The sequence below is a fragment of the Podarcis melisellensis genome, assembly GCF_964234715.1.
Source record: "Podarcis melisellensis genome assembly, chromosome: 4".
In the NCBI taxonomy this organism is placed as follows: Eukaryota; Metazoa; Chordata; class Lepidosauria; order Squamata; family Lacertidae; genus Podarcis; species Podarcis melisellensis.
The window spans coordinates 30,447,786-30,474,670 of record NC_138531.1 but is presented as its reverse complement, the minus strand read 5'-3'; the positions used below and the strand labels follow the sequence as shown (position 1 = coordinate 30,474,670).

Sequence of the window (26,885 nt, the reverse complement as noted above, 5' to 3'; positions counted from 1 at the left end):
AGGGAAACATAAATTAAGAATTTTGCCTGTTTTGTCTTAACAGTTTTTTTGGGGGGCTTCAGTTGTGTAATGTTGAAGTGAGAAGCAATCTGCAGGCTGTGTATAAACCCTACTTAGCAAACCGACTTCTTTGAAATAAAACATGCATTGGAGTCAACTACATTCCCCCCCCCATGTGTTTAGTAAAATTGATACAGGAGGTAAGTTTTATTTCTCTCCAGTCACTGTAATTTCTTTAAAGCTTGATGCACACCGTTTGGAGATAACAGGGAACTGTTGCTGAATGCAATCCATGCTCTTTGCTCAGAAGGTAATAATAATAATAATAAATTTTTATTTGTACCCCGCCCGCCCTGGCTGGAGTCGGGCTCAGGGCAGCTACCATCATAAAACTAACACAGTATACAAAGAACATAAGAACATAAAAACAGGCAATCAATTAATTAAAATACATCGTAAAATTAGTTCAAAGGAAATTAAAATCTGGACAGATGGGAGTCCATGGGTAAAATTAAGAGTGGTTAATATTCTCCAGGGCCAACTGTTACTACTGGTCTTATAAAGGACCTGTGGGCGGGCTAGGAGGCCTCTTTAATGCTTGTTCTTATACAAAAAGAAAAGAATCAGACTGAACCCCAATCAAAGGCCTGGCAGAACAGCTCTGTCTTGCAGGCCCTGCGGAAAGATGCATGATGCAGAGGGATGGGAGAAGGGATTAGCAGGCAGCCATCATGTTTGTATGTGGCTTCAGCCATGATTTGTGAAGGTGGCCATCTGAACATGACTTCAGCCTAATAACCTAACAACCTATAGTTTTCAGGGTATAAAATACAATTCTTGGAAAAAAGAGCAAGATGCAAAAGTAAGTATCTCTGTAAGTGGTGCACAGTGGGACGACTTCTTCCTGTGCACCCCAAATTCTGCCCCACAGGGTCCGCAACGGGAAGCTCTGTTGCACAAGTGGAGGTCTGTAGTGCATGTGAAATGGCAGCATTAGCTACAATCCAATATAATATGTTTCCCCCCAGTAATTTTTTTAGAACTGTTACATCATGTTATTCCAGCTAATTCTGGCATTTTATGAACACCATGAAACCAAACCTCCTGGCCACATTGTTGCCTCTTAAGCCATCCCTTATACATGTTTATATTCTGTCCTTCATTTATTTTCTTCTTCTACTTCCTGGAACAACAAACTAACAATAAACAGCCAGACACTTCTAGAGTATTATTATTTTGAGTTGGTTCTTGTCTGCTGAATTGTGATCCAATTCCACATCTTACTATTCTAAAAAGTGCATCCAGATCCGGTTATTCTCATGATGTTTTTCTAATCATTAAATGCTAATATAATGCCAGTATCCTGTGGGTATCTCTTAATAATTAATAGATGTACTGATATCCCTTTTTCTTTTCATAACAGAAATTCAACAAGAGATAGGAAGGAGCTCCGTGTTTTCAAGAACGATGATGGTTTATGCTTTAATAGAAATTACGTTTATCCACAAAGAATACATTTGCATAATACTGGGAAGCTAAAGTGTCCCGACCTCCAGAATTTTGAAAGTGAAAGGACTCCACTTCAGTGGTCCAAGGTTGGTGTCTTTCTGTGTGATAACAGCCTTTTGAATGTTTTATCGTATTGGCGGTATCTTTTTTTCCCTAAATCAGAGGTGGGGAACCACATTCAGGTGGGGGGGGGCATATTTGGTTGTGGAGATCCTTCTGTGGGTCTTGCATGAAACATTGCAATTTAAAAGACACAGCACAAAAACTAGGAGGAGGAAGGCAGCAGACTAAAGCACTAGATATAGGCCATCAAGTTCTAATAACAACCAGCTGAAATAGGAATAGTTTAAGGCAGGGGTTGGGGAAGCTTTGACCCCTTAGGTGTTAGTGAATTGCTGCTCCCATCACCCCTGGCTATTGCTTATGTTTGCTGGGGTTGATGTGAGTTTGTAGTGTAACAACATCTGGAGGGCCAAAGGTTCCTCGTACCTGGTTTAAGGAAAAGATGAGCCAAACGTTGCTGATGTCTCAGTAGGGCCAGTGGGATAGTCCTGCTCTCCTTCTCTCCCTCTGCTGGTGAGAGAAGGCATGGTTGTTGCTGGATGAGCAGTTCATACTGTTTTCTGATACAAACTTCAAATTATGGTACATGTGGCTTTTGGCTAGTAAGACGCCTATCCCCCCCCCAAGTAGTTTTAAAATATGAACAAAAATACATGGAGCATCTCATACATGAACATAAATATATGAACAAAGCAAACTATGCTAAGACAAGCAAAAGTAACTGCTAAGAAGATGCAGCTGGGAACACGTAAATTGTTCCAATTTTTACTCTAGAAGGAAGGAAGGATGTCCACCCCCCTGACATCTTAAGAAACTGTGTGTGAGAGAGATAACTGTAATCCAGTGCATACACACTTGAGAACAAACTTTTTTGAAATCTTTTAAGTATCAGATGCTAAGAATAGTTTGTTCCCACCTTTTTTTTAAAATAAAAAAATTATGAAAACATCTAAGTGGTTCACAAGAAATACTAAAATGATCCATTAAAACAGTTAACAGTGATTTTAATTATTTTAAATGGTTTTAATAGTAAAAGAGATTAAAAGAAGGCAGCAGTGAAAAAGATAAAGACAGTCAACATCTACACGTCAACTTTTTTCACTAGCCATTTGTGCTGTAAAAAAAGAAATCATGTTATTTCTTTTAACATTTCTCCATCAACATGGAGTTAATTTCAGAGCCTATGTCCCGCTCCCATTGTTCTTTGATTGTGTCAAGGGGGTTTGTGGGATTTTGGAGCAGTATTTTGTATGTTGTGGATCCCATCCCTTTACCGTGTCCCTCTGCTGTCAGAAGCTTTTCGAAGGAGGTCAAGGGCCTTGTGGCTGCTGATTTTACTGCTGGATTGTTTAAGAAGGCATATAGTTGATGATGTGTTAGCCAAGGTATTTGGGTGCCCCCTAGTTTGTCTTGTATTTATTGTGTTGGTATGAGTTTGCCATTTTTGTAGAAGTCTTTTAGACAGTGTAGGCATATGGCTTGCCAGGTTTTTACCTGGGGGTTTTGTGCTGCATGTTGGAATAGCTGGCGATAGGCCAGGGGGGTTAGTGGGAATGGGGATAATTTGCCTACTTAATAATAATAATAATAATAATAATAATAATAATAATAATAATAAATTTTATTTATATCCCACCCTCCCCAGCCGAAGCCGGGCTCAGGGTGGCTAACAACAATCAAATAATCCAACATTCTAAAAACATTTCATTATAAAAAATAATTAAAATCAAATTGATGGCTACCGTTAAGCAAAATTCTGTGCAGATTGCCAGAGGAGGGAGTCAGGCTGCGCCCTGACCAAAGGCCTGGTGGAACAGCTCTGTCTTGCAGGCCCTGCGGAAAGATGTCAGGTCCCACAGGGCCCTAGTCTCTTGTGACAGAGTGTTCCACCAGATTGGAGCCGCAGCCGAGAAAGCCCTGGCTCTAGTTGAGGCCAGCCTAACCTCTCTGTGGCCTGGGACCTTCAGGATGTTTTTATTTGCAGACCGTAAGTTCCTCTGTGGGACATACCAGGAGAGGCGGTCCCGTAGGTACGAGGGTCCTAGGCTGTATAGGCCTTTAAAGGTTAAAACCAGCACCTTAAACCTGATCCTGTACTCCACCGGGAGCCAGTGCAGCTGGTATAGTACCGGATGAATGTGATCTCGCAGCGAAGACCCCATAAGGAGTCTCGCCGCGGCATTCTGCAATGCTGGAGTTTCTGGGTCAGTCTCAAGGGCAGCCCCACGTAGAGCGAGTTACAACAATCCAGTCTGGAGGTGACCGTCGCGTGAATCACAGGGCTAGGTCAGGGCGAGAGAGATAAGGAGCCAACTGCTTAGCTTGGCGGAGATGAAAAAATGCCGCCTTTGTTATAGCTGTAATCTGCGCCTCCATAGAGAGGGAGGTATCGAAGATTACACCCAAACTCTTAACGGATGGTGCTGGCACTAATTGCACCCCCGCAAGAGATGGGAGTTGTCCCCTCAATCCCATATCGTCCCGTCCCAGCCAGAGGACCTCTGTCTTCAAAGGATTTAACTTCAACCGGCTCCCACGTAACCATCCAGCAACAACTTCCAGACATCTGGTCAGTGTGTCTGGGGCCGAGTCAGGATGGCCATCCATCAACAGATAGAGTTGGGTGTCATCGGCATACTGATGGCAACCCAGCCCAAAACTCCGGACAAGCTGGGCGAGGGGGCGCATAAAGATGTTAAAAAGCATTGGGGAGAGTATCGCACCCTGAGGCACTCCACACACCAAGGAGTGGCGCGATGACAATTCCTCCCCAAGTGCCACCTTCTGTCTCTGACCAGAGAGAAACGAGCGCAGCCATTGAAGGACTATGCCCTGGATCCCCACGTCGGCAAGGCGGTGGTCCAGGAGTTTGTGATCGACCATGTCAAAGGGTGCTGACAGGTCTAGAAGAATCAGCAGCCCCGACCTGCCTCGATCCAGCTGCCTGCGGAGATCATACTTTCCCCTTCTATGCTTTAAACATGGACTGTTGGAACCTGTTCAGTGTTGTGGGGATTTTCTTTAGTTTGTTTTGGAGAAATGGGTATGTTGCTGTGGGGATGATTTCGATGGTCTCTCTCCCAAGTGGACCCATTGTTTCGTCTCATCGTCTTGAATATACAGGATTATGTGGTGTACTTGGTTGGTGATGTGATATGATTCTATTTTGGGGATTCCCCATCCTCCTTCGGAGGAGGGGAGGTACAGGTATTTGGGGCTTATTCTTGGCTTTTTGTGTGAGAAAATAAATGAGTGCAGTTTTTTCTCTATTTTGTCTGAGAGGGTGATATTGGTGTTGTTCCATTTCCTCAAGTCTCTGTTGATTTGTCACCACAGGGACTTGTAATTGTGGAGGTATAGTTTGTTGAGGTTTCTGGTTATTTGAACCACTAGGTACCTGAAGCCTGGGAAGGTTCTGAACCAATCTCCCCCACTCCATGAATGATAATGTTGTTGTTGTTGTTTAGTTGTTTAGTCATGGCCGACTCTTCATGACCCCATGGACCAGAGCATGCCAGGCACTCCTGTCTTCCACTGCCTCCCACAGTTTGTTCAGACTCATGTTTGTAGCTTCGAGAACACTGTCCAACCATCTGGTCCTCTGTCGTCCCTTTCTCCTTGTACCCCTCAGTCTTTCCCAACATCAGGGTCTTCTCCAGGGAGTCTTCTCTTCTCATGAGGTGGCCAAAGTACTGGAGCCTCAGTTTCAGGATCTGTCCTTCCAGTCAGCACTCAGGGCTGATTTCCTTAAAAATGGAGAGGTTTGATCTTCTTGAAATTCATGGGACTCTCAAGAGTCTCCTCCAGCACCATAATTCAAAAGCATCAATTCTTCGGCGATCAGCCTTCTTTATGGTCCAGCTCTCACTTCCATACATCACTACTGGGAAAACCATAGCTTTAACTATACGGACCTTTGTCGGCATGGTGATGTCTCTGTTTTTTAAGATGCTGTCTAGGTTTGTCATTGCTTTTCTCCCAAGAAGCAGGCGTGAATGATAATAATACCTTGCTAACAATACCTTTTGTGCACGGAGATAAATCCTTATTTGCAACTCTCCATTCCCTCCCAACAGTTTTCCTTAGCTTTGTGAGTCTACATTCTGTGGATTACATTTCTCCGCTTTTTATTGTGCCAGTCTGTGTTTGGGTTCTGTAAATCAACTAAGTTTGTTGCCTTCAGCTTTTAATAATATTTTTCTTGCCTCTTTTTATATTTCAGGCATGCACTCCTGGATTACCTGAAGATGGGCGATTTAGCCATTTTGAGGATTTCCTTGCAATTAAAAATGCAACGGAGAAAGACAAAGGAGTGTATATATGCCAGCTGACATACACCTATCTGGGAAGACAATTGAATGTATCTCGTGCCATTAATCTAACTCTTTTTGGTAAGTTTGTGTAAGAGGGAAGCAGGGAAAGACCACTTCCCAGCCTGCTCTGGCTAGACTTTCCCTCCCCACTCCTACCAGTTCAGTTGCGGCTGGTCCATACCTACTGTTGGCCTTCGTCCCTTCTGCTCCACCAGTCCCAATGGGAGCTAGCAGCCATTGTACAAGTCCACGTATCAGCAAATAAGAAAACTATTCCTTTTTGCCAGCTGCCCTGTGTCAAGAACCCTGATGACATCTTACATGCAGATATTTGTGGGGCTTTTAAAATGTAGTTTAGTTTTATTTGTAAAATGCTTTGGAAGAGTTTATATCCTGAAAGATGGGGTATAAAGAAGTTAATATATATATTTGCTTCTTGATACTTTATTGGTTAGGTCTGCCACATCTCCGAGTTTTCCTGAAAATACTATTGGTAAGCTACAGAATGTAGGTTATCTAATAATACCAGAAATGCATCATAAATGCATTGTTAAGACAAACATGATTTATTCCAGAACAGCACTGGGCAAGATCATATTTTTGTTTTTGTATTCTTTTGTCCTTTTACTCCCATGCTGCTTCTGGATCTGTTGAACACTTAAAGTGGTATTTGACTCTGGCCGCTTTTGGAGTTAATGTTCAGTTAAGCGTATTTATGTTAGGTTTCAAAAGTCCATCTTTTCTAGAGAGGAGTCTTGAATCTTAACGAAAAGTATTGTGACATAAATGTGCAGAACGTTTGCATCAAGATAGTCTGATTTTGTTCATAGTCTGATTAATAGCATTAATAGCATTTGTGCTGTACTTGCATGTAATGTCTGGTCAAGATGCAAATATTTTGGACTGTAGCCAGCAATTACACAAGTGAAGACAGCTTGCACCAATCAGTCTCCCACCCCCTGCAGTTCCTTGAAAAATCCTCTTCAGAGGGTTGTCTGGGAAGGCTTTTCAGGAGGTGAAGGGGAAGATTGGTTGTGCAAGCTGCCATCTGTTGGTTCAACCACTAGGTATAAACCTTTGTTTCTAGGCTGCCAATAAATGTTTTGCTTGTATCTGGATATGCACCATGAAGCGGCTTTTTCCAATGAGTAGTGAAATAAATGGTTGCTAATGGACGACAGTCCGCAGTAACAAGAAAATAATATCAGGAACTTCCTAGCAGAGCAATGTGCAATAGATTGTGCAACGATGATTTGTTGTTTCTGTTAACATTTCTTTCCATTGTTAGCGCCTCCGAAGAGAATACCGCTGGACATCATTTATCCAAACAATAATTCAGTTGAAGTAGAACTTGGTAAGCAACTACTGCACTTAATATGAAACTATTTTTTCATAGTCCTAAACTACATTCTAACAGTTTCTGTTATTTGCAATTATTCTTTCATGTTTTTAGGGTCCAGTATTGCCGTGACCTGTAATGCCTCGTCGGGTATTTGGGATGAACCATATGTATCCTGGAACCTTGAGGATAACTCTACTCGGGATTTAAAAGCAACACTCACCCAGTCTCTGTAAATACTAACTCAATTTCGTTTGGTCTTTGGAATTAGGACAAGTTGGGGGTTATTGATGGGACTAGACATTGAAATCATTGTAAGGCGGCATGATATCTAATATGGTGCTTTCCAAATGTTGTGGACAGTGTCGCCCGGCCAATTATCAAGGATTAATTTTATAATTATTATTATACTTTTATTTATACTCTGCCTGTTTTCCCCTGAGAGGGAAATACAGGTGGCATACAGATAAAAATAAGAACAGCTAAAAACATATTTTTTAAAAAACAACCATTAAAAACAATTAAGCATTGTTAGAATATATATTCTATTAAAATCAAACAGCTAATTACAATAAAAAAAACAGGATGGCACCACAGCTCTTTCATTAAAAGCAGTCAATTCCTAATTCCCTTGTTGGAACAAGGAAGCAGTCACCTGATGGCAGAAGGATAACAAGAAGGGAACCAGTCTAACGTCTCTAGGGAGGGAGTTGCAAAGTCTGGGAGCAGTCACTAAGAAGGCCGTCTTCTGTGTAATTTGATTCATAGTGAAACTGAAGGAACGTGGCTTTTTGCTGAAACCAGGAAATTTAATAATTCCCCTCAGCATTTAAGCCCAGTTTCTCTATCTTTAATCCTTGTAGCTTTGTTCAAGAAAAGTGTGACACAACATCATACAAATCAGCCCTGTTAAACTTTCATGTTTCTTATTTTTTTCTGCTCTTTTTATGCCACCAGGGATAAGTCACCTAATGGAGAACTTCAGCTAGTGAGAGAAAAGTTTAATATTTCTGTAGTGAAACCTAAACACTACCAAAAATACTTCTGCACTGTATGGTCTATTAGAACTGCTCCAAGAGTTGTATACATCATGCTAAAACCTCCAGGTAAGTTTTTTATGTATAAGATGGTATCATGCAGCCTCATGTTGTGTGGTTTTCTGTTGTACACACAGCTAGTGCAACAAGTGAAGGGACAAAACAGGCATCAGAAACAAGCTTGATAACATTTGTTTCAGAATTTTTAAAAAGAAATGCTTCTATTTGCGCAGGCGATATTACGGGAAAGGATTGTAGTCATAGGTGTCCACAGGAATTATTCCGGGGTGGTGAAAATCAAATGCTGAAAGCAGCCGGGTGGGCTTTGGGAAGTCGGCAGGAAGGCTTCTGGACCCTGTGGGATTATCATGCCACCCCCTCCAAGCTGGGCACAAACTTCCTGGGCTTTGGGAAGGAGGCACCAGGCTTTAATACTTTAATACTCTAATTTAGGGATGCAGGTGGCGCTGTGGGTTAAACCACAGAGCCTAGGACTTGCTGATCAGAAGATCGGCGGTTCGAGTCCCCGCGACAGGGTGCACTCCCATTGCTCGGTCCCTGCTCCTGCCAACCTAGCAGTTCGAAAGCACGTCAAAGTGCAAGTAGATAAATAGGTACCACTCTGGCGGGAAGGTAAATGGCGTTTCCGTCTGCTGCTCTGGTTCTCCAGAAGCGGCTTAGTCATGCTGGCCACATGACCCGGAAGCTGCACGGTGGCCCCCTCGGCCAATAAAGTGAGATGAGCGCCACAACCCCAGAGTCGGTCATGACTGGACCAAATGGTCAGGGGTCCCTTTACCTTTACTCTTAATTTACCAGGAACAGTTCGGGGACTAGCCTTATCCCCCTGGTCCACTGACCGCACGCCACTGTTGGTCTCCTCACCTCAAAATTGATATTGTAGAGTTGGAAAAAGTTCAGAAAAGGACAAGCAAAATGATCGAGGGGGTGGAGCAATTCCCCTATGATAGAACATTGCAGCAGTTGGAACTTTTAAGTTTAGGTGAAAATTATGTGGAGAAATTGAATACGTTTTCTCATAAGGCGAGAGGCTGGAGACATCCAATGAAGCTGAACATTAGAAGATTCAAGACAGAGAAAAGTCAACTATTCACACATAGTTAAACTAAGGGACACAGGCGGCCTGCTCCTGCCAACCTAGCAGTTCGAAAGCACGCCAGTGCAAGTAGATAAATAGGTACCACTCTGGCGGGAAGGTAAACGGCATTTACGTGCGCTGCTCTAGTTCACCAGAAGCGGCTTAGTCATGCTGGCCATGTGACCCGGAAGCTGTACGCCGGCTCCCTTGGCCAATAAAGCAAGATGAGCGCCGCAACTCCAGAGTCTGCCACGACTGGACCGAATGGTCAGGGGTACCTTTACCTTTATCTAAACAATGGAACCTGCTTCTACAGGAGGCAGTGATGACCACCAAGCAGGATGGCTTAAAAGGAGGATGAGACAAATTCATGGAGAAGAGGACCATCAGGGGTTACTAGCCATGATTGCCATTCTTTGCCTTTGCAGTTGGAGCCAACAGTGCTTCTGAATACCAGTTGCTGCAAACACAGAAGGGGAGAGTGCTCTTGGGCTTGACTCCTGCTTGCAAGTTTTCCCACCAGCATCTGGTTGGCCACTGTGAGAACAGGATGCTGGACTGGGTGGGCCATTGGCCTGATCCAGAGTCCTCCTCTTATGTGGGCACAAACTTCTTATGCAATCTGTCACCATGACACTGTGCACCATTGTTTATTTGCCTCGCTTTTTTTTTAACTTCTTGTTTTACCTTTGCCAATACAGCTCGGAACTTTCAGGGTTATTTGATTGGAGGTCTTGTTTCCCCGCTCCTTCTTATACTGGCAGCTCTGCTCATCTACAAGTTTTTCAAAGTTGACATTGTGCTTTGGTATCGGGAGTCCTGCCAGGTTCTTCTCGGTAAGGGAGGTAAGTTTGCTGCTGTATTTTCAATAGCTTGATGCCATCTAGTGGTCAATGAGAAATAAAAGGCTTTCTCCTCCCCATCATTAAATTTTTTTGTTGTACAGTGGTACCTCGGGTTACAGATGCTTCAGGTTACAAACTCCGCTAACCCAGAAATAGTACCTCAGTTTAAGAAATTTGCTTCAGGATGAGAACAGAAATTGTACTCCAGTGGCAGGAGCCCCATTAGCTAAAGTGGTACCTTAGGTTAAGAACAGTTTCAGGTTAAGAATGGACCTCCAGAACGAATTAAGTTCTTAACCCGAGGTACCACTGTACAGTGTACTTTGGTTCTCAAACTTAATCTGTTCTGGAAGCCCATTCCAAAACCAAAGTGTTCCAAAACCAAGGCGTGCTTTCCCATAAAAAGTAATGCCAAATGAATTACCGTATTTTTCGCACCATAGGGCGCACCGGACCATAGGGCGCACCCAGTTTTTTTGGGGGGAAATAAAGGGGAAAAAATTATTCCCCCCCCCCAGGTGCGGGGCTGGGGCGGGGGAAGCTCGAGCTTCCCCCGACCCCAGCCCCCAAACAGGCAGCTCTCCGCAAGCAGCGGGAGCGCTCCCGCTGCTTGCGGAGAGGTCCGCGAAGCCTGGACGCGCTGAGCTCAGCGCGCCCAGGCTTCGGCATGCAGGCACCTCTCCGCAAGCAGCGGGAGCGTTCCCGCTGCCTGCGGAGAGGTCCGCGAAGCCTGGACGCGCTGAGCTCAGCGCGCCCAGGCTTCGGCATGCAGGCACCTCTCCGCAAGCAGCGGGAGCGTTCCCGCTGCTTGCGGAGAGGTCCGCGAAGCCTGGACGCGCTGAGCTCAGCGCGCCCAGGCTTCGGCATGCAGGCAACTCTCCGCAAGCAGCGGGAGCCCAGCGCTGGGCTCCCGCTGCTTGCGGAGAGGTCCGCGAAGCCTGGACACGCTGAGCTCAGCGCGCCCAGGCTTCGGCATGCAGGCACCTCTCCGCAAGCAGCGGGAGCGCTCCCGCTGCTTGCGGAGAGGTCCGCGAAGCCTGGACGCGCTGAGCTCAGCGCGCCCAGGCTTCGGCATGCAGGCACCTCTCCGCAAGCAGCGGGAGCGTTCCCGCTGCTTGCAGAGAGGTCCGCGAAGCCTGGACGCGCTGAGCTCAGCGCGCCCAGGCTTCGGCATGCAGGCACCTCTCCGCAAGCAGCGGGAGCGTTCCCGCTGCTTGCGGAGAGGTCTGCGAAGCCTGGACGCGCTGAGCTCAGCGCGCCCAGGCTTCGGCATGCAGGCAACTCTCCGCAAGCAGCGGGAGCCCAGCGCTGGGCTCCCGCTGCTTGCGGAGAGGTGTGCGAAGCCTGGAGAGCTGAGGGGTCGGTGCGCACCGACCCCTCTCACTCTCCAGGCTTCAGCGAAAGCCTGCATTCGCACCATAGGACGCACACACATTTCCCCTTCATTTTTGGAGGGGAAAAAGTGCGTCCTATGGTGCGAAAAATACGGTAATTCGTTCCAGACGAAACAACCCCTAAAACAGCAATTTATTTATTTTTTTTTTTTCCTGCATAATTTTTATTGGTTTACATGAATTAAAGTACAAATCAAAATACAAAACAAACTATATCAGTACTCTTATTATTCCACCAAAAATATAAAAGAAAAAGACTTCCTTCGGTCTTTCCACGAATCGTCCATACTGTTATAAACAATAAGTCCGCATTTCTTTGTTTGTAATACCATAAGTCATTCTCATTCATTCCTTTTCTTTTGGCATTACCCTTTACTCTTACAAAGCACCTTTGAAACCCGCTAGTGTTATCTGTTCTTCGGTTAAGCTTTCCAGATATTTCGTAAAACTTTCCCAATTTTCAACAAACCTCTGATCTTTTATATATCTAATTTTTCCTGTCAACCTATCCATCTCCACATAGTCAAGTAATTGGGATCTCCATTCCTCCATTGTCGGTAGAGTCTCTTGTTTCCAGTTTTTAGCTATTAGGACCCTTGCTGCCGTTGTTGCATATTGGAACAATTTGTGATCTTTTTTCTTTATCTCCATTCCTACCAAGCCTAGCAGGAACGCCTCGGGCCTTTTAGCAAAGGTGTATCTTAACATTTTCTTCATTTCATTATATACACTCTCCCAGAACCCTTTTACCTTTTGGCATTCCCACCACACATGGTAGAAAGTCCCCTCTCTTTCCTTGCACTTCCAACATTTGTTGCTAGATCCGTACATTCTGGCTAGTTTGACCGGGGTCAGGTACCAGCGATAAAACATTTTCATTAAATTCTCTTTGAGTGACACACAGGCCGTAAAATTAATGTATTGTTTCCAGAGTCTTTCCCATTCTTCGAAATATATATTACGGCCTAGGTCTCTAGCCCAGTGTATCATTACCGCCTTAACCTCCTCGTCAACTAAGTGCCAATCTAGTAGATGCTTATACATTTTAGATAAGATTTTTGTATTATTCTCCAGAATCTCCGTTTGAAATCTAGATTTTGTGTCAGCATATCCTTTGTCCTTAACATCTTTTCTGAACAAATCGTTTAGCTGGTGGTAGTGCAGCCAATCATATACTTGAGATTTAACCTGATCATACGGCCTCAATTTCCACTTTCCTTCCTCCTTCATTAACAGTTGTTCGTAAGTTGCCCAATTGGCTCTCATATTGATTTTTTTGACGGATATAGCTTCTAATGGAGACAACCATTGTGGTGTTCTGGGTTCTAACACATCCTTATACCTTTCCCATATCTCCATCAGAGGCCCCCTGAAAATGTGATTCCCGAATCCTTTATGCCCTTTCTTCCGCTCGTGCCATAAATAGGCATGCCACCCGAATCGAGTATCGTGACCTTCCAAGTCTAGTACTTCCCTGTCTTCCAGTTTTATCCAAGTTTTAACCCAGCATAAACATGATGCCTCGTAATATAACTTCAAATCTGGCAGGGCGAAGCCTCCCCTTTCTTTCAAATCCGTCAATAATTTAAATTTAACTCTCGGCTTCCTTCCCTGCCAGATATATCTGGAGATCTCTCTGTGCCAGGCTTTAAATGTCTTTGTGCCTTTAATAATCGGGATGTTTTGGAAGAGAAATAGGATTCTTGGGAGTACCGACATTTTAATTGTGGCTATCCTACCCCAAAATGATAATCTAAGCCGGCCCCACGTTTCTAAATCCTTCTTGACTCCTTTCCATACTGTTTCATAGTTATTTTTAAATAGATCTATATTTTTTGGCGTTACCCATACCCCTAGGTATTTCACCTTCTTTGTCACTTCTATTTCTATTTCTCTTTGTAATTCCTCAATCTCATCTGCCTGCATGTTCTTAGCTATTATTTTTGTTTTCCTTTTGTTTAGTTTGAAGCCCGCTACTTCCCCAAATTGGTCAAATTCTCCGAGTACCTCTTTTATTGAGTTCAGTGGGTCTTCCATTGTTACGACCAGATCGTCTGCAAAAGCCTTAGTTTTATGTTCGTGCTGGCCGACCCTGATTCCTTTGATTCCTTTATTGGCTCTAATGGAGTTTAGTAAGACCTCTAACATCACTATAAATAGCAATGGGGATAGTGGGCATCCCTGTCTTGTTCCCTTGGATACTAATATTTCTGCCGTCTCCACATTATTTATTATCAATCTCGCTCTTTGTTCCGTGTAAATTGCTTTTATCCCATTGTAAAATTCAGTACCTACTTCCATATGTTCCATTTGCTTCAGCAGGAATTCCCAGTTTACGTTATCGAACGCTTTCTCAGCGTCCACGAATAGCAGTAAGCCTTGTTTGTCACACCTTTCTGTTAGGTATTCTATAATATTTATAATGTTTCTTATATTATCTTTTATTTGCCTACCCGGCAGAAAGCCGGCTTGGTCTCTATGAATACTTTTTGCCAGGATGGCTTTAAATCTCCTTGCCAGGACTCCCGCGAAGATCTTATAATCTGTATTTAGCAAGGAAATCGGTCTAAAATTTTTAATTTGGTCTATGTCTGAATCTTGCTTTGGGATTAGTGTAATCAGTGCCTCCTTCCACGTCTCCGGAATTTCTCTTTCCTTAAGAATGTTGTTCATTACTTCTTGTAGTGGCTTCAGCAGAACCGGTTCCATCTCTTTATAGTATCTACTGGTAAATCCATCTGGGCCTGGGGCTTTCCCATTTTTTAGATCTGTTATTATTACTTTAATTTCCTCTGTCTCGATTGGGGCATTTAGTTTCTCTTTGTCTGTTGTGGAAATCTTATTGATGTTCTTAGATGTCAAGTATCGCTCTATTTTCCTCATCTTATTCTTTTCTGTATTTTTAAAGAGCCCTCCGTAGAAATCCAAGAAGGCTCTCCTTATTTCTTTAGGTTTATTTATCTCTTCTCCTTCCACCACTATCCTATTTATCATATTCTGTTCCTTTCTTTTTTTCAATTGCCAAGCGAGTAGCTTCCCGGTTTTATTGGCATGTTCGAAATTCCTCTGTCTCAGTCTTTTAATTTTCCATTCTATCTCTCTGTTTATCAGCATTGTGTATTGGGATTGTAAAACTTTTAAGTTCTCTTTTATTTTTTTATTTTTTGGGTTTTTAATTAGTTTCTGTTCGTTCTCTGCTATTTGCTGCATGATTTCTCTTTTCCCTTTTTCCCTTTTTTTATTCTTAATTGCGCTCTGTTGGATAAAAAAACCCCTCATCACCGCCTTGCCTGCATCCCACACCACCTTTAATTTTGTGTTATTACCTAAGTTGTCTTCAAAATATTCTTTTAGTCTGTTTTTGGCCTTTTCTACTACCTCTTGATCATCCAGCAGATAATCCTTAAGTTTCCATCTATTGGATCTGCTTTCCTGCCCTTTCAGTTCCATTTTTATTGGGTTATGATCCGAGATTGTTCTAGCCTGGATCTCCACCCGTACAGATCTTAGGACTAATTCTTTCGAAATCCACATCTGATCTAATCTTGATGATGAATCATTAGGTTCTGAGTGGAAGGTGTACTGTTTTTCTAGGGGGTGTTTAAATCTCCAGATATCCACTAAACTACAATTTTGCACCAGGGAGAAGAAAGTTCTGGGTAGCTTCCCTTCTTTGCCCTTTGTATCCCTCAATCTATCCAATTCCAACGACGCCACGCCGTTCATATCTCCCAGTAATATAATTTTCTGATCGGCGTAGTCAAGTAGCTTTTCTTCCAACTTCCCATAAAACTCTGACTTATTGTCGTTGGGTGCATATATTCCCACTATTATTATCTTTTCTCCCTGCCAGTTTACTTGTACTGCTGATATCCTTCCTTCTTCATCTTTGAATAGATGTTTCGCTTCAATTTGTTTGTTAATATAGATAACCACCCCTCTCTTTTTGCTCCGGTCAGAGGATATAAATTCATTCCCCAGTCTCTGATTGATCAAAATTCTTTTATGTTTTCTCGCAATATGCGTCTCCTGGAGACAAATAACGTCCAAGCCTTCCTTCTTCAGGATATGCTCAATTCGGTTCCTCTTACCCTTATCGTTCATCCCATTAACATTCCAACTATAAACCTTTAACACCATTGTGATTTAATTAGAGAAAAAGAAAAATAAACAGCTGTTGTTTCCTTTTGTTGTTTCCTTCTTCCTTAGACTTCCTCCTCCGTCCCTCCCCCCTCCCCCCCCGAACCCCCCACCCCTCCCTCCAGGTCCTCCTCTGATCCCTCTTCCTCGCCTTTGCCCTTTTCTTTTTGTGGTTTTAGTTCTTTATATTTCCTTAAAAACTTCTCTGTTTCTCCTGGGTTTGTCAGCTTTTGTCTCTTGCTCCTATATGTAAAGGAGATACCTTCAGGGAACTCCCATTTGAACTCGATGTTATTCTTTTTAAGTATCTGTACCAATTCTTTATAGGAGTCCCTACGTTTTAGAAGCCTGACTGGAATGTCTTTAAAAATTATTATGTTATTGCCACCAATATTAAACCTTTTCTCTCTATTTTTGTGGAGAATCCTGTTTCTTATTTCCCTATCTTTGAATATAATTAGACAATCTCCTACAAATTTTTTATTCCTTGGGGGCTTAGCTTTCAATCTGAAAGCCGATTGCACTGCCTTTTCTGCCTCTTCTAATGGGATCTCTAGCCAGAGGGCTAATTCTGTTGTTAATTTCTCCTTTATATTTTCTCCCTGAACTTCGGGAATTCCTCTCATCCTAAGATTAGCCTCCCTCTGTCTTAATTCATTCATGGCAATCCAGTCTTTCATGTCTTCTTGGCTTTTGTTCAAGTCCAGTACCTCAGCTTTAATCCTATCTTCCTCACGTCTTACATCTTTCAATTCTGCTCTTGTCTTTTTCAAACCTTCCTCCACTGTCTGTGTCCTCCTAAATACCTCTTTCAGTTGACTCTTCAATTCATTAACTGTTTCATCTAGCTTCTTATCTACTTCCCCAATTCTATGTTCTACTAGTTCTATCTTACGCTCTACATTTTTCTCACTTTCTCTTATCTCCGCAAACATTCTTAGGATCTCTGCTCTGAAGTCCCCTTCTTGCTTTGACCCCTTTCTTTCCGCTGGTGTTCCCCCTTCGGGTCTTTTCCCTGTATTTGACATTTTAAATTTGGGAGAGTGACCTGTACTTAATACGGCCAACGATATATTTACAACGTTTCTAGGCAATTTCCAATTTGTCCAAGTTGTCCCCGACCCTCAGTCTTTTACCGATCTTTGGGTTGCGCAGGGGGCGTCTTGTTTCTTCTCGCCGTGTTGCTTCCTTGGGGGTATCAGAGAAAGTCCCGCAGTTTTAGAGTTCAAGGATTGGAGAATTCTAATGTCTACATTCGAAGGTATGCTTTCAATCAGCACATTAAATCAGCACGATAAGTTCTTAGAGGGGTTTTGTTAGGAGGGTTAATTTTACAAGTAAGGGACAAAGGGTCTCAGCATCGAAAGTCCCGCTCTGTACTACCCAGGAGGAACCAATAAAAGAGGGGGGGAGGGGGGAGGGGGGGCGAGGGGGCAAGGGGGGGAAGGGAAGGGATGCAAGTCTACAGGGATAAAGGAAGAGGGGAAAGGAAAATAAAGTTTAGATAAAAAAGTTCCCAACGCAGTAAACACTTTATCCACTAGGTGGCTCACTCTGTCTTGCTTCGTTCTAAAGGCAAGCTCACCACACAAATAAACCAGAGAGTCCGGCAGCGCGGAATAGAAAATTAGTTCCCGGTCGTTAACCGCAAGTTTGCCCGACTCTTCGCTATAGCATCAGGGGATAGACAGGAGCACAACCGCAAAGTTTTTAGAACAGGTTAGTCCATATTGCTGAGTTGCAAATTGCCCGTTAGCGCGTACTGCTCTCTGTAATGGCGCCGCCGTCGGCGCTTCTCTTCCGCTTTCCGCTGGGCGTTGCGCGATAAGGATGGCGTCTTCCAGCAACCCCTTCGTTCTGACAAATGGTTCCAATTTAATTACGGCGTCTTCTGTTCCCTGTTTAACCGCCTCTTTTTCCGAGGGGGTCAGATGTTTTTGTATAGAGATCTTTCAAGTCTTTCAGGGAAACGAAGTAGTCACTAGCGGTAGCTCAATACGCTTATCTCTGCCTTGCTGTTTCTCTGCGTATCCGCCGATTCCTGATGAAGACTGAACCCCCTGAGGTTTTCCTCTTTCTCTTCCTCGGGTTCGTTAGCTCCAAAATCGTTAAGCCATCAAACTTTGTCCGTTCCAAGGTTTCTTATTCTTGGAAGCGGAGCGCTAATCTCCGGCGAGGTCTGGGCTGTCCGTTGTTGGGGGGGAGGAAATGGCTGCCCAGGACCTGCTGCTCAGCGTCGCTGTTTTACTATCTATTGTGACCATTGATCCATAAAATGAAAGCAATAAACGTACTGCAGTCACACAGTCAATCAATAAATCAGTAACTGAACTGGGTTCCACACAGTCACAAAAACAAAACAAAAAAGCCGCAAAAACCAAAAACGCAAAATAAATAGCAAAAACAGACAGAGCTCAGCGCAACACTCAAAATGGAAGTGTGGCACTCAAATTGGAAGCGTAACACTCAAAATGGAGCACGTTTGGCTTCTGAAAATAGTTCACAAACTGGAACACTTACCTCCAGGTTTGCAGTGTTTGGTTTCCAAGTTTTTTGAATACCATGGCGTTTGAGAACCAAGGTACCACTGTAACAAGGAGTCAATGCTTACAGGCTTCCATGAGGGATTATGTTTCACTCGCCATTTCTGTCTATGCTTTTTATAAAAAGGAGGGATTGGAATGCTTTGCCTAGTTTCAGCTGAGAGGCCGTGATAGTATAGCGACCCTTATCATACAGCTGTGGTCATCCAGACCTTGTTGGAATGCAGCTCCCGTGACTGACCATTGGCTATGCTTGCTGTTCAGCAACATCTAGAAGACCATGCATACGTTTAATAAGAAGCAGATACTTCTTCTTCTTCTTTTTTTTAAGTACCCTGACTCTGGACCTTTGATCTTAAATCTTTTGGGATACTGAGTAATTTTGATTTCATTGGTATTATTTGTCTCTTGGTCCTTTTAACAGCTAATGGTATAAAAAAGATATGTGAAAATTTCTCAGACTTGTTGGAAGCCACCCAGAGTAGCTGGGGCAACCCAGTCCAATGGGCAGGGTACAACTAATAAATGTATGTATGTATGTATGTATGTATGTATGTATTTGATATAGTCAAACACATAGTGGTGGTTCACACACTAAGTCTCCAGCAACAGGAAAGAATGAGATATTGTTTCCTTTAGGAAACCGTAGAAAGCACAATGTTTTTAAACTATATTTTCCTTTCTCTAGTTTCAGACGGGAAGCTCTACGATGCGTATGTGTTGTATCCCAAAAATTTAGCAAACTCTGCATATTCATCTGATATCTTTGTCCTGAAAGCATTGCCTGAAGTCTTAGAAAAACAATGTGGATATAAGCTCTTTATATGTGGAAGGGATGATCTGCCAGGGCAAGGTATGTATATTAAAGAAGTGTGTTTACGTTTGATAGAGCATTGTTCGGAGACAAACTCCGTGGTAAACTCCTTGAAATTATGATTGTATCTCAACTGCTTGCAGAAGGTCCTTGGCGATCTCGATTTAAAAAGATCAGATACGTACAAGCTATGGTCCTGAAGCAAGGTCTGAGGGCATACATTATTCAGCCACCTTGCTGAAGCTAAGCAGGCTTGGTTCTGGTCAGTGCCTGGATGGGAGACCACTCCCATCGCATGCCACTTTATTTTCTTCACTTTCAAAGCTGGGGGTGCAATGCTCAACCATGTGTGGGTTAGAGCCCATACTTTGCATGCAGAAGGTCCCAGTTTGCATCTTTGGCAGTTCCATGTAGGCTAAGATTGCTGAAACCCTGGAGAGCTGCTGCCTGCATAGACAAGACTGAGCTAATTGGACTAACAGCTTGACTCTGTATACAACAGTTTCATGTGTTGATTTAAATGTGTATGTGGTTTTCCTCCACATTTGTGGTTCTAGATCATCATAATGCCCACCCCAATCCCTTCTCAATAATTGTTTCAGGCCTTTTCCTTCACCCACTTTCTTCCTTTTTCTTGACATTTCATCTTGCTTCTTGGATATTTCAGTGATAATCCCTCTGCCTTCTCTTGTGTCTCCCTGACCTCTACCTTTGGACAGACACTTTCATGTACTGCCTTGAGGACTCCCTTTTGTCTTCACTTTTTAAAAAAGGGTTCTGTCCCTGACCTCTTGGCTGTGGAATTCCCCTGCCTGAATACCACTTTGTCTTAACCTTCAACAATGTTGTCCACTCTGCTTGTAACACCATCTGGTTATTTTCTTACCTGTGCATTTCATACATCATTTCTTCTTCTGCTTTCCCTCGCCTGTGTCAGTCTGAATGGAAAATGCATAGCCTCTTCTGAGGGTTACCTGTCAGGTAAGAATTGTCAATATTGCCTGTTCTACTTGCCATAAGGATCAGGGACAAAGAAAATGAGGACTAAGGCTGGGTTTGCATAATTGACTGCTATAATAATACAGCGGTACATCGGGTTAAGAACTTAATTCGTTCTGGAGGTCCGTTCTTAACCTGAAATTGTTCTTAACCTGAGATACCACTTTAGCTAATGGGGCCTCCCGCTGCCACCACACAATTTCTGTTCTCATCCTGAGGCAAAGTTCTTAACCTGAGGTAGTATTTCTGGGTTAGCAGAGTCTGTAACCTGAAGTGTCTGTAACCCGTGGTATAATAATAATAATAATAATAATAATAATAATAATAATAATAATAATTTATTTATACCCTGCCCATCTGGCTGGGTTTCCCCAGCCACTCTGGGTGGCTTCCAACAAAATATTAAAATACAGTAGTCCGTCAGACATTAAAAGCTTCCCTAAACAGGGCTGCCTTCAGATGTCTTTTCCTGAATTAGATGTTTCTTCATGAAAACTAAACGGTCTTAATGTTTAATTTATAAACAAATTTAGTTGTACATATGATTCCTTAGTTAACCTATCCTGATGCTTCCTTTACATGCAGCGGTGGTCAGCGTTGCTGACGAAACTCTGAAGCAATGCAGAAGAGTGATCATTGTCTTGGTACCGGACTCATCCTGCTTCAGCACACAGAGACTGACCTCTGAGCATGAAATTGCAGTGTACAGCGCTCTTATTCGGGATGGAGTTAAAGTGATACTGATTGAGCTGGATAAAATCAAAGACTATGACAACATGCCAGAATCATTAAAATACCTTAAACAAAAACATGGAGTGCTCAGGTGGGAAGAAGGCCTTTCGGAGAAATCTCAAAGGGCATCAACAAAGTTTTGGAAAAATGTACGGTACCAAATGCCAGCCAGCCGAAGACCACCTTCCTCCGAGTTTCATTTGCTGCCAGTACTTTTTAACTCTCCTTGGATACCAGAAGGGTTGTAACAAGACCACATATGCACTGTTCTCTTGAACATGTTCAAACAATGGGTGCAAGGCATAGTTCCAGGTGTGCTGCATGAATAACCCCAGAAAGCGGCTGTTGAGAGTTGCGGTCCCTAGGAATGTCTACTTTTGATCACTTGGGAAGAGTCTTCTCTACCAGGATGCGATCAGCCACGGTCCTAGGAAGCTTCTGGTTTGGTTCAGTGAGTTCCTTGGACAAATGGCAAAATGTGAATGCTTGAGCCAAAAATTGTTTTACAGAGGAAGGAAGCGAATGTGAAGGAAACTGTGTTTCCCCCTACCATGTGCAGACTTTATATGTAATCAGGTTTTAACCTGAAACATAAGGGCTCACTTGGAACAGCTTAAATAGCTGCTTCATTTGTCCAATACTTGTTCGTTCCCCTTTTAAAGGATAATTCCATATACTATGCATATTATTACGGTATCTCCCAAGGAGAAAAACAGTAAGAGAGCACCATATTTTTGGGGTGGATTGTCTTACCAGTAAGCAGATGTAAAAGCAAGAGTGTGAATTCTCTGTGATTTATTCACATTTTAATTAAATTGTAATGCCATAGTCTTTAATGCAGAAAAAAAAATCACATGAGTGACTTTAAGTGAAGTTATTAGATGGTAAATATTTTTTACACTTCTGAAAAGATTATTTGCATGATGTTTCAAAATGGCCAAACATTTGCAGACTCATGAGCACTTTAACTGTATCTCTATGATATGTAATGTTTCACACTATTTTTAGAGGCTGCATTCTCTAGCGTGGAAGCCCAGATTTGACGTTTTAAATCTCAACCAAATATGTAAGACTAGAAAGTGGCATCATCTTTTTTTGTACAACTGTGTGATTATTTCTATAGGTGAAATAATTTTGTTGTAATTATGTAATAATTCATTTAACTTGCACAATACACTGATTCCTATGAAATTTTTATATCTGCCTCTATTGTGGATGGTTTGGCGAAACCCACATCTGAAGCATTGTTGAGGAAGAAGGCACCTGAGCAGCTATATCAATTAGAAAACCAGACAGGATGTTTTAGAGCTAATTGTCTAATTAACAAGATGCTGTTCCCCCAAGAGTTCTTTTAAAACCTGAAATGAGATATAGCCAACAAAAAAAGTGCAGTTGGTTGCAGAACTCTAGCTACTTTGCAATTCTCCAGGAAAGAGATAAGGTAACATCAATTTTAAGCAATCAATTAGACCTGTCAAAAACTGACCGTTGTCCCACAGCCATGATCATTAATGCCTTGTTGACATCAAGGCTGGGCAACTCTTAACACACATTCTGTGGATTTGCCTTTGAAAATACTTTAGAAACTTGTCTGAAATGGGGCAGTTAAAGTTTTAACTTTTTGTTGTTGCTAGGTTTTTTTTAAAAAAGTATATGGCTATTTATTTATTTAGAGTATATTTATTCTACCTTTTGGCTTTAAAAGACCCCATGATGCCTTAAAAAAAAAAAATCACATATACTATATTTGCCAACACACCTAATAAGACTCGAGACAAGTTAGATGGGTATCAGGTTATATTTATTAAAATATAACAACTAGAGAATATTCAGAATGATTCAACCAAATTAATCAAAACCAATGAGGTTCAGGCAGTGAGGTGGGTTGCTGGAGGTATTTCAGCTTTCCCATCTTCTGAGCCAACTACCAGGCGCATGCTGTGATCACCCAGCAAGGCCTGAGGGAACTCCTCCCCCTCACTGCATACTCCTTTACTCCTTGGGTAAGGTAAAGATAAAAGGTAAATGACCCCTGGATGGTTAAGTCCAGTCAATGGCAACTATGGGTTGCGGCGCTCATCTCGCTTCAGGCCGAGGGAGCCGGCATTTGTCCATAGACAGCTTTCCGGGTCATGTGGGCAGCATGACTAAACCGCTTCTGGAGTAACGCAACACCATGACGGAAGCCAGAGCGCACGGAAACATCATTTACCTTCCTACCACATCAGTACCTATTTATCTACTTGCACTGGCATGCTTTCAAACTGCTAGGTTGGCAGGAGCTGGGAAAGAGCAACGGGAGCTCACCCTGTCACGCGGATTCAAACTGCTGACCTTCCAATCGGCAAGTCCAAGAGGCTCCGTGGTTTGGACCACAGCGCCATCTGCGTCCCTTGGGTATATGAACATGACATGCACACTGTGACCCTCTCAGTGTGGTGTGGTGGTTAAGAGCGGTGGACTCGTAATCTGGTGAACCGGGTTCGCTTCCCCGCTCCTCCACATGCAGCTGCTGGGTGACCTTGGGCCAGTCACACTTCTTTGAAGTCTCTCAGCCCCACTCACCTCACAGAGTGTTTGTTGTGGGGGAGGAAGGGAAAGGAGAATGTTAGCAGTTTTGAGACTCCTTCGGGTAGTGATAAAGCGGGATATCAAATCCAAACTCCTCCTCCTCCACCTCCTCCTCCTCCTCTTCTTCTTCTTTTCAGCCAGCGTTCACCCCAATGTGTCTGACAGGCCCACACACTACTCTGCCTTCGATATTAGTCAGCTATGGAGTGGGCTGAAATAGCCTGTTCTCCACTTCTATAGGGCACTTCATCCCATGTGGTTGCCCACATGGCCCCTGTGGGAGAGTCCACCTCTCCTCATCTTGTAGGGGAGGAGAGTGTGGAAAAGCATCCCCTCTCCATATTGAGAAGGAATGGAATTTTATCAACCCCACTGGCTTTTCTGCTCATTCTGAGCTTTCAGGAGCTTTAGACCAGGTTACTTGAAAGGGACTTTTAGAGAATAGCTGTGGCTCAGTGGCAGAAGGTTACGGCTTCAATTCCTGGCATCTCCCCAAAGAATCCTATATGAAACCCTGGAGAGCTGTTTGCCATTCAGTGTGGACAATGCTGAGTCAGGTGCCTCAAAGCTAACTGAAGATCTAAGGTAGGTTCCTAAGGACACTTCTCATGTGCTCTTGCCCACTCACTCAGGTTGTTGGGGAGGCTCTGTTCTGTGCCTTATCTCTGGAGGTGGTGTTGCCAGAAACATGGGATGTTCTTCCCTGCTGCAGTTTCAAAACTCTGAAATTTCCTGCCTCAAGAGGTGAACTTGGCTCCTCCCCAAGTGAGGTTCAGGCAGCAAGCAAAAATATGTTTGCCTTGGCATGTCTGTGACTTGAATAGCTCCTACATTGTTTTCTTGGTGTCCCCGATTACTGGCAGCAATCCTGGTTTGCTTACATTTAAAATAAAATAAGATGATTGCATGGTTTTTAACCTTCATTGATTACTTCCTTGAGTGCCTTATTATGAAATGAAAAGGCAGCTTAAAGCCTTGCCGCATGGCTTATGTAACAGGAAGTCTTGCCATGTGTTCTGGAGTGCTTTGAAAGCATACGAACAAGCGTGAAGTCGGGGCTAATCTGGTAGACATCATCTATTTTGTTTTCCAAAAGCTTTGGGCAAAGTCCTTCCCTTAAAGCTCCTGAGTGAATTTAGCAGTCATGTGTTAAGACAAAAAGATTTCCTTATGCATTGGTGACTGATTAAACGAAGCAGAAGGAAGGTGCAAGCAGAATGTGTTGCGATGGCATTTATATTGGGACTTCTGCTTTTAAATTTATTCACAAATGATCTGGAATCAGATGTACAGTGACGATGGCTACATTTGTGGATTACACCAAACTACTCAAGATTTTGAAATCTCAGTCTGTGGTCATGAGATAGCAACTGAGTTCAGGAAGTGAAAATTGATTCATACGGTTACCCCCCCCCCAAAAAAAAAACCCGTGATCACATATGCTAATGAGCTCTGAAGAACTGGCATTGATTCATGAGGAACTAGATCTTGCGATTGTGGACACAACAATGACCACTCCCCACATTAAATGGGGGGTGCCCTTTGTGTGGTCGCGCGCAGCTCCTGGACCCTATGCGGCACCATTAGAACAGGCTTGGCTTCACCTCCCCCCAGGTGGGATACCTGGAGGTCTACCTCAGTCATTGTCCAATCCTGCCTGGGGAAGCATTGCCAAGGTGATCAGGCCAGGTAGGGGGAGGAACCACCTGCCCACACAACAGAGGGAGGATCTTACCTGGGAATCATCAGTTGGCTCCAGAGCTTCTCCCACCCTACCCACCCTCAGTTAAGACTTCTTTTGCAGGTTAACCTTTTCTCCACAGGTACGCTGGTGCTGCTACGTCAAGGTCACTGTTGAAGGGCCAGAAATGAATTCTCCTGCATTGGCAGGTTTGCCTTTCCCATAGCAAAAGGTCACAATTTTGGCGGTATCAGGCCTTGGGTGAAATCCTTTAGTCTATCTTCCCTGAATGGGGGGTCGTGCAGTGGTGACCCACGCCCCCTTCCTCTTTGCAGTGGTGATACCAGGGTTCCCTGTTAAAGGGGTTTCTAGGGGGAGGCTTTGGCCGTACGCCTAGAGGTCGTCATTGCTCACCCCTGCGACGGCGGCGTAATGGGGGTGGGCTCTCTCTACTTGAACATATGTTCTCCAGAGCCAGCCCATCCACCCCACACACTGGATAACCCTGATATTCCCCAGATCCCCGGCGGGGGACTGGGAGGGATAAACGCCCAATGCCTGAGCCAAGGTCTACCCACATCTGAAACATAATAAAGTTGTGGCCAATTTTAATTCCATAGCACATTGACTTGAGTCGTTATTCCACACGGGGGCTGCCCAGGGTTTGGGGGACTCTGCCTGTCCATGCAATAGAAGGCTGTCTGGAGTATTCTTGCTGGGTGAAGATATATTTCTGAGTTTTGCTTGTTGAGACCTATTTTGAACTGTGCCTCAGGAAATTAGCAAGACATGTATAGACAATTAAAATGGGCACATGCCAAGGATCAACACTGCTAAGATTGTCTGCATGTTTTGAAAGTATCTCTGAATTTCCATACCATGCTCTAGCCTAAGGATATGGTATACACAACTTGCCTCAGAAATTGTTATTTGTAAAACTTTGAAAGCTATGGAAAGTTCTGTCGCCATCGCTGTAAATTCCTGTTGGCCTTTCCTTTTGTTTCTGTACTCCAAGGGCATTGAGGGTCTTGCAGCTAGAAGTTTGATTCACCCAACAGAAAGGTTGCTTACTTCTAGGTGTACTTGGGTTTGTGCAGTTCATTGCGCTATGCATACTGGTGGGAATGTAGAAGTCGGGTTGGTTGCGTTGCGCTGAAAATGAATGGGATCCTCAGATATGCAAATCCTAGACTACCTGACCCATACGCAATGCACCCAGCAGACCCCATAGAACGTTTCCACCTACCCCAAATGTAATGGTGAGGGGGCACTCATTTGGGGTGATTATATATACACCCACTCCCTACAGTGACCAACAAAGGTGTACCCAGGGTCCCTTGTGCCTTTGACCACGAGCTGTATCAGCCCTCCTCCCAATGAAAAAAAATCACTTTACCACGATAGTCACATTAGAATAACTACTGTATTTTTCACTCCATAAGACGCACCGGACCCTAAGATGCACCTAGTTTTTAGAGGGGGAATGCAAGGAAAAAAATATTATTTAAAGGGAGTGCTGAGCAGAGCCTGTATGCATCCCCGAGGAGGAAAAAGCCCCCAAGAGCACACACGCTTTTCTGGGAGGTGGGGAAAGGGACAGAGCCATGTGCGCTAAGCCATAAGCCAGTAAAGCAAGCAGGATCGCTGCGCAGCGATCCCTCTTGCTGTCCTGGCTTATGGGATAGCCGCACACAGCCTCTCCCGAGCAGCTGGATGAAGGCTCCCCCAAGAGCCGCGCTCCCTTTAAAGAGTGCGCGGAGCCGCACACACGCTCCACGCGGTTCTTTAAAGGGAGTGCTGAGCAGA

General features: G+C 43.6%; 1 protein-coding gene across 1 annotated transcript in view; it reads left to right on the top strand.

The window, feature by feature from the left end:
• LOC309368763 (uncharacterized protein) overlaps positions 1–26,885 on the top strand; it is a 65,626-nt gene that overhangs the window by 19,142 nt on the left and 19,599 nt on the right. The window contains exons 4-11 of the mRNA XM_081909073.1: positions 1,424–1,595; positions 5,795–5,963; positions 7,174–7,239; positions 7,339–7,456; positions 8,182–8,330; positions 10,062–10,205; positions 18,971–19,135; positions 20,681–21,071. Coding sequence (XP_081765199.1) covers positions 1,424–1,595; positions 5,795–5,963; positions 7,174–7,239; positions 7,339–7,456; positions 8,182–8,330; positions 10,062–10,205; positions 18,971–19,135; positions 20,681–21,071 — 1,374 coding nt within the window. The remainder of the gene's footprint in view (positions 1–1,423; positions 1,596–5,794; positions 5,964–7,173; positions 7,240–7,338; positions 7,457–8,181; positions 8,331–10,061; positions 10,206–18,970; positions 19,136–20,680; positions 21,072–26,885) is intronic.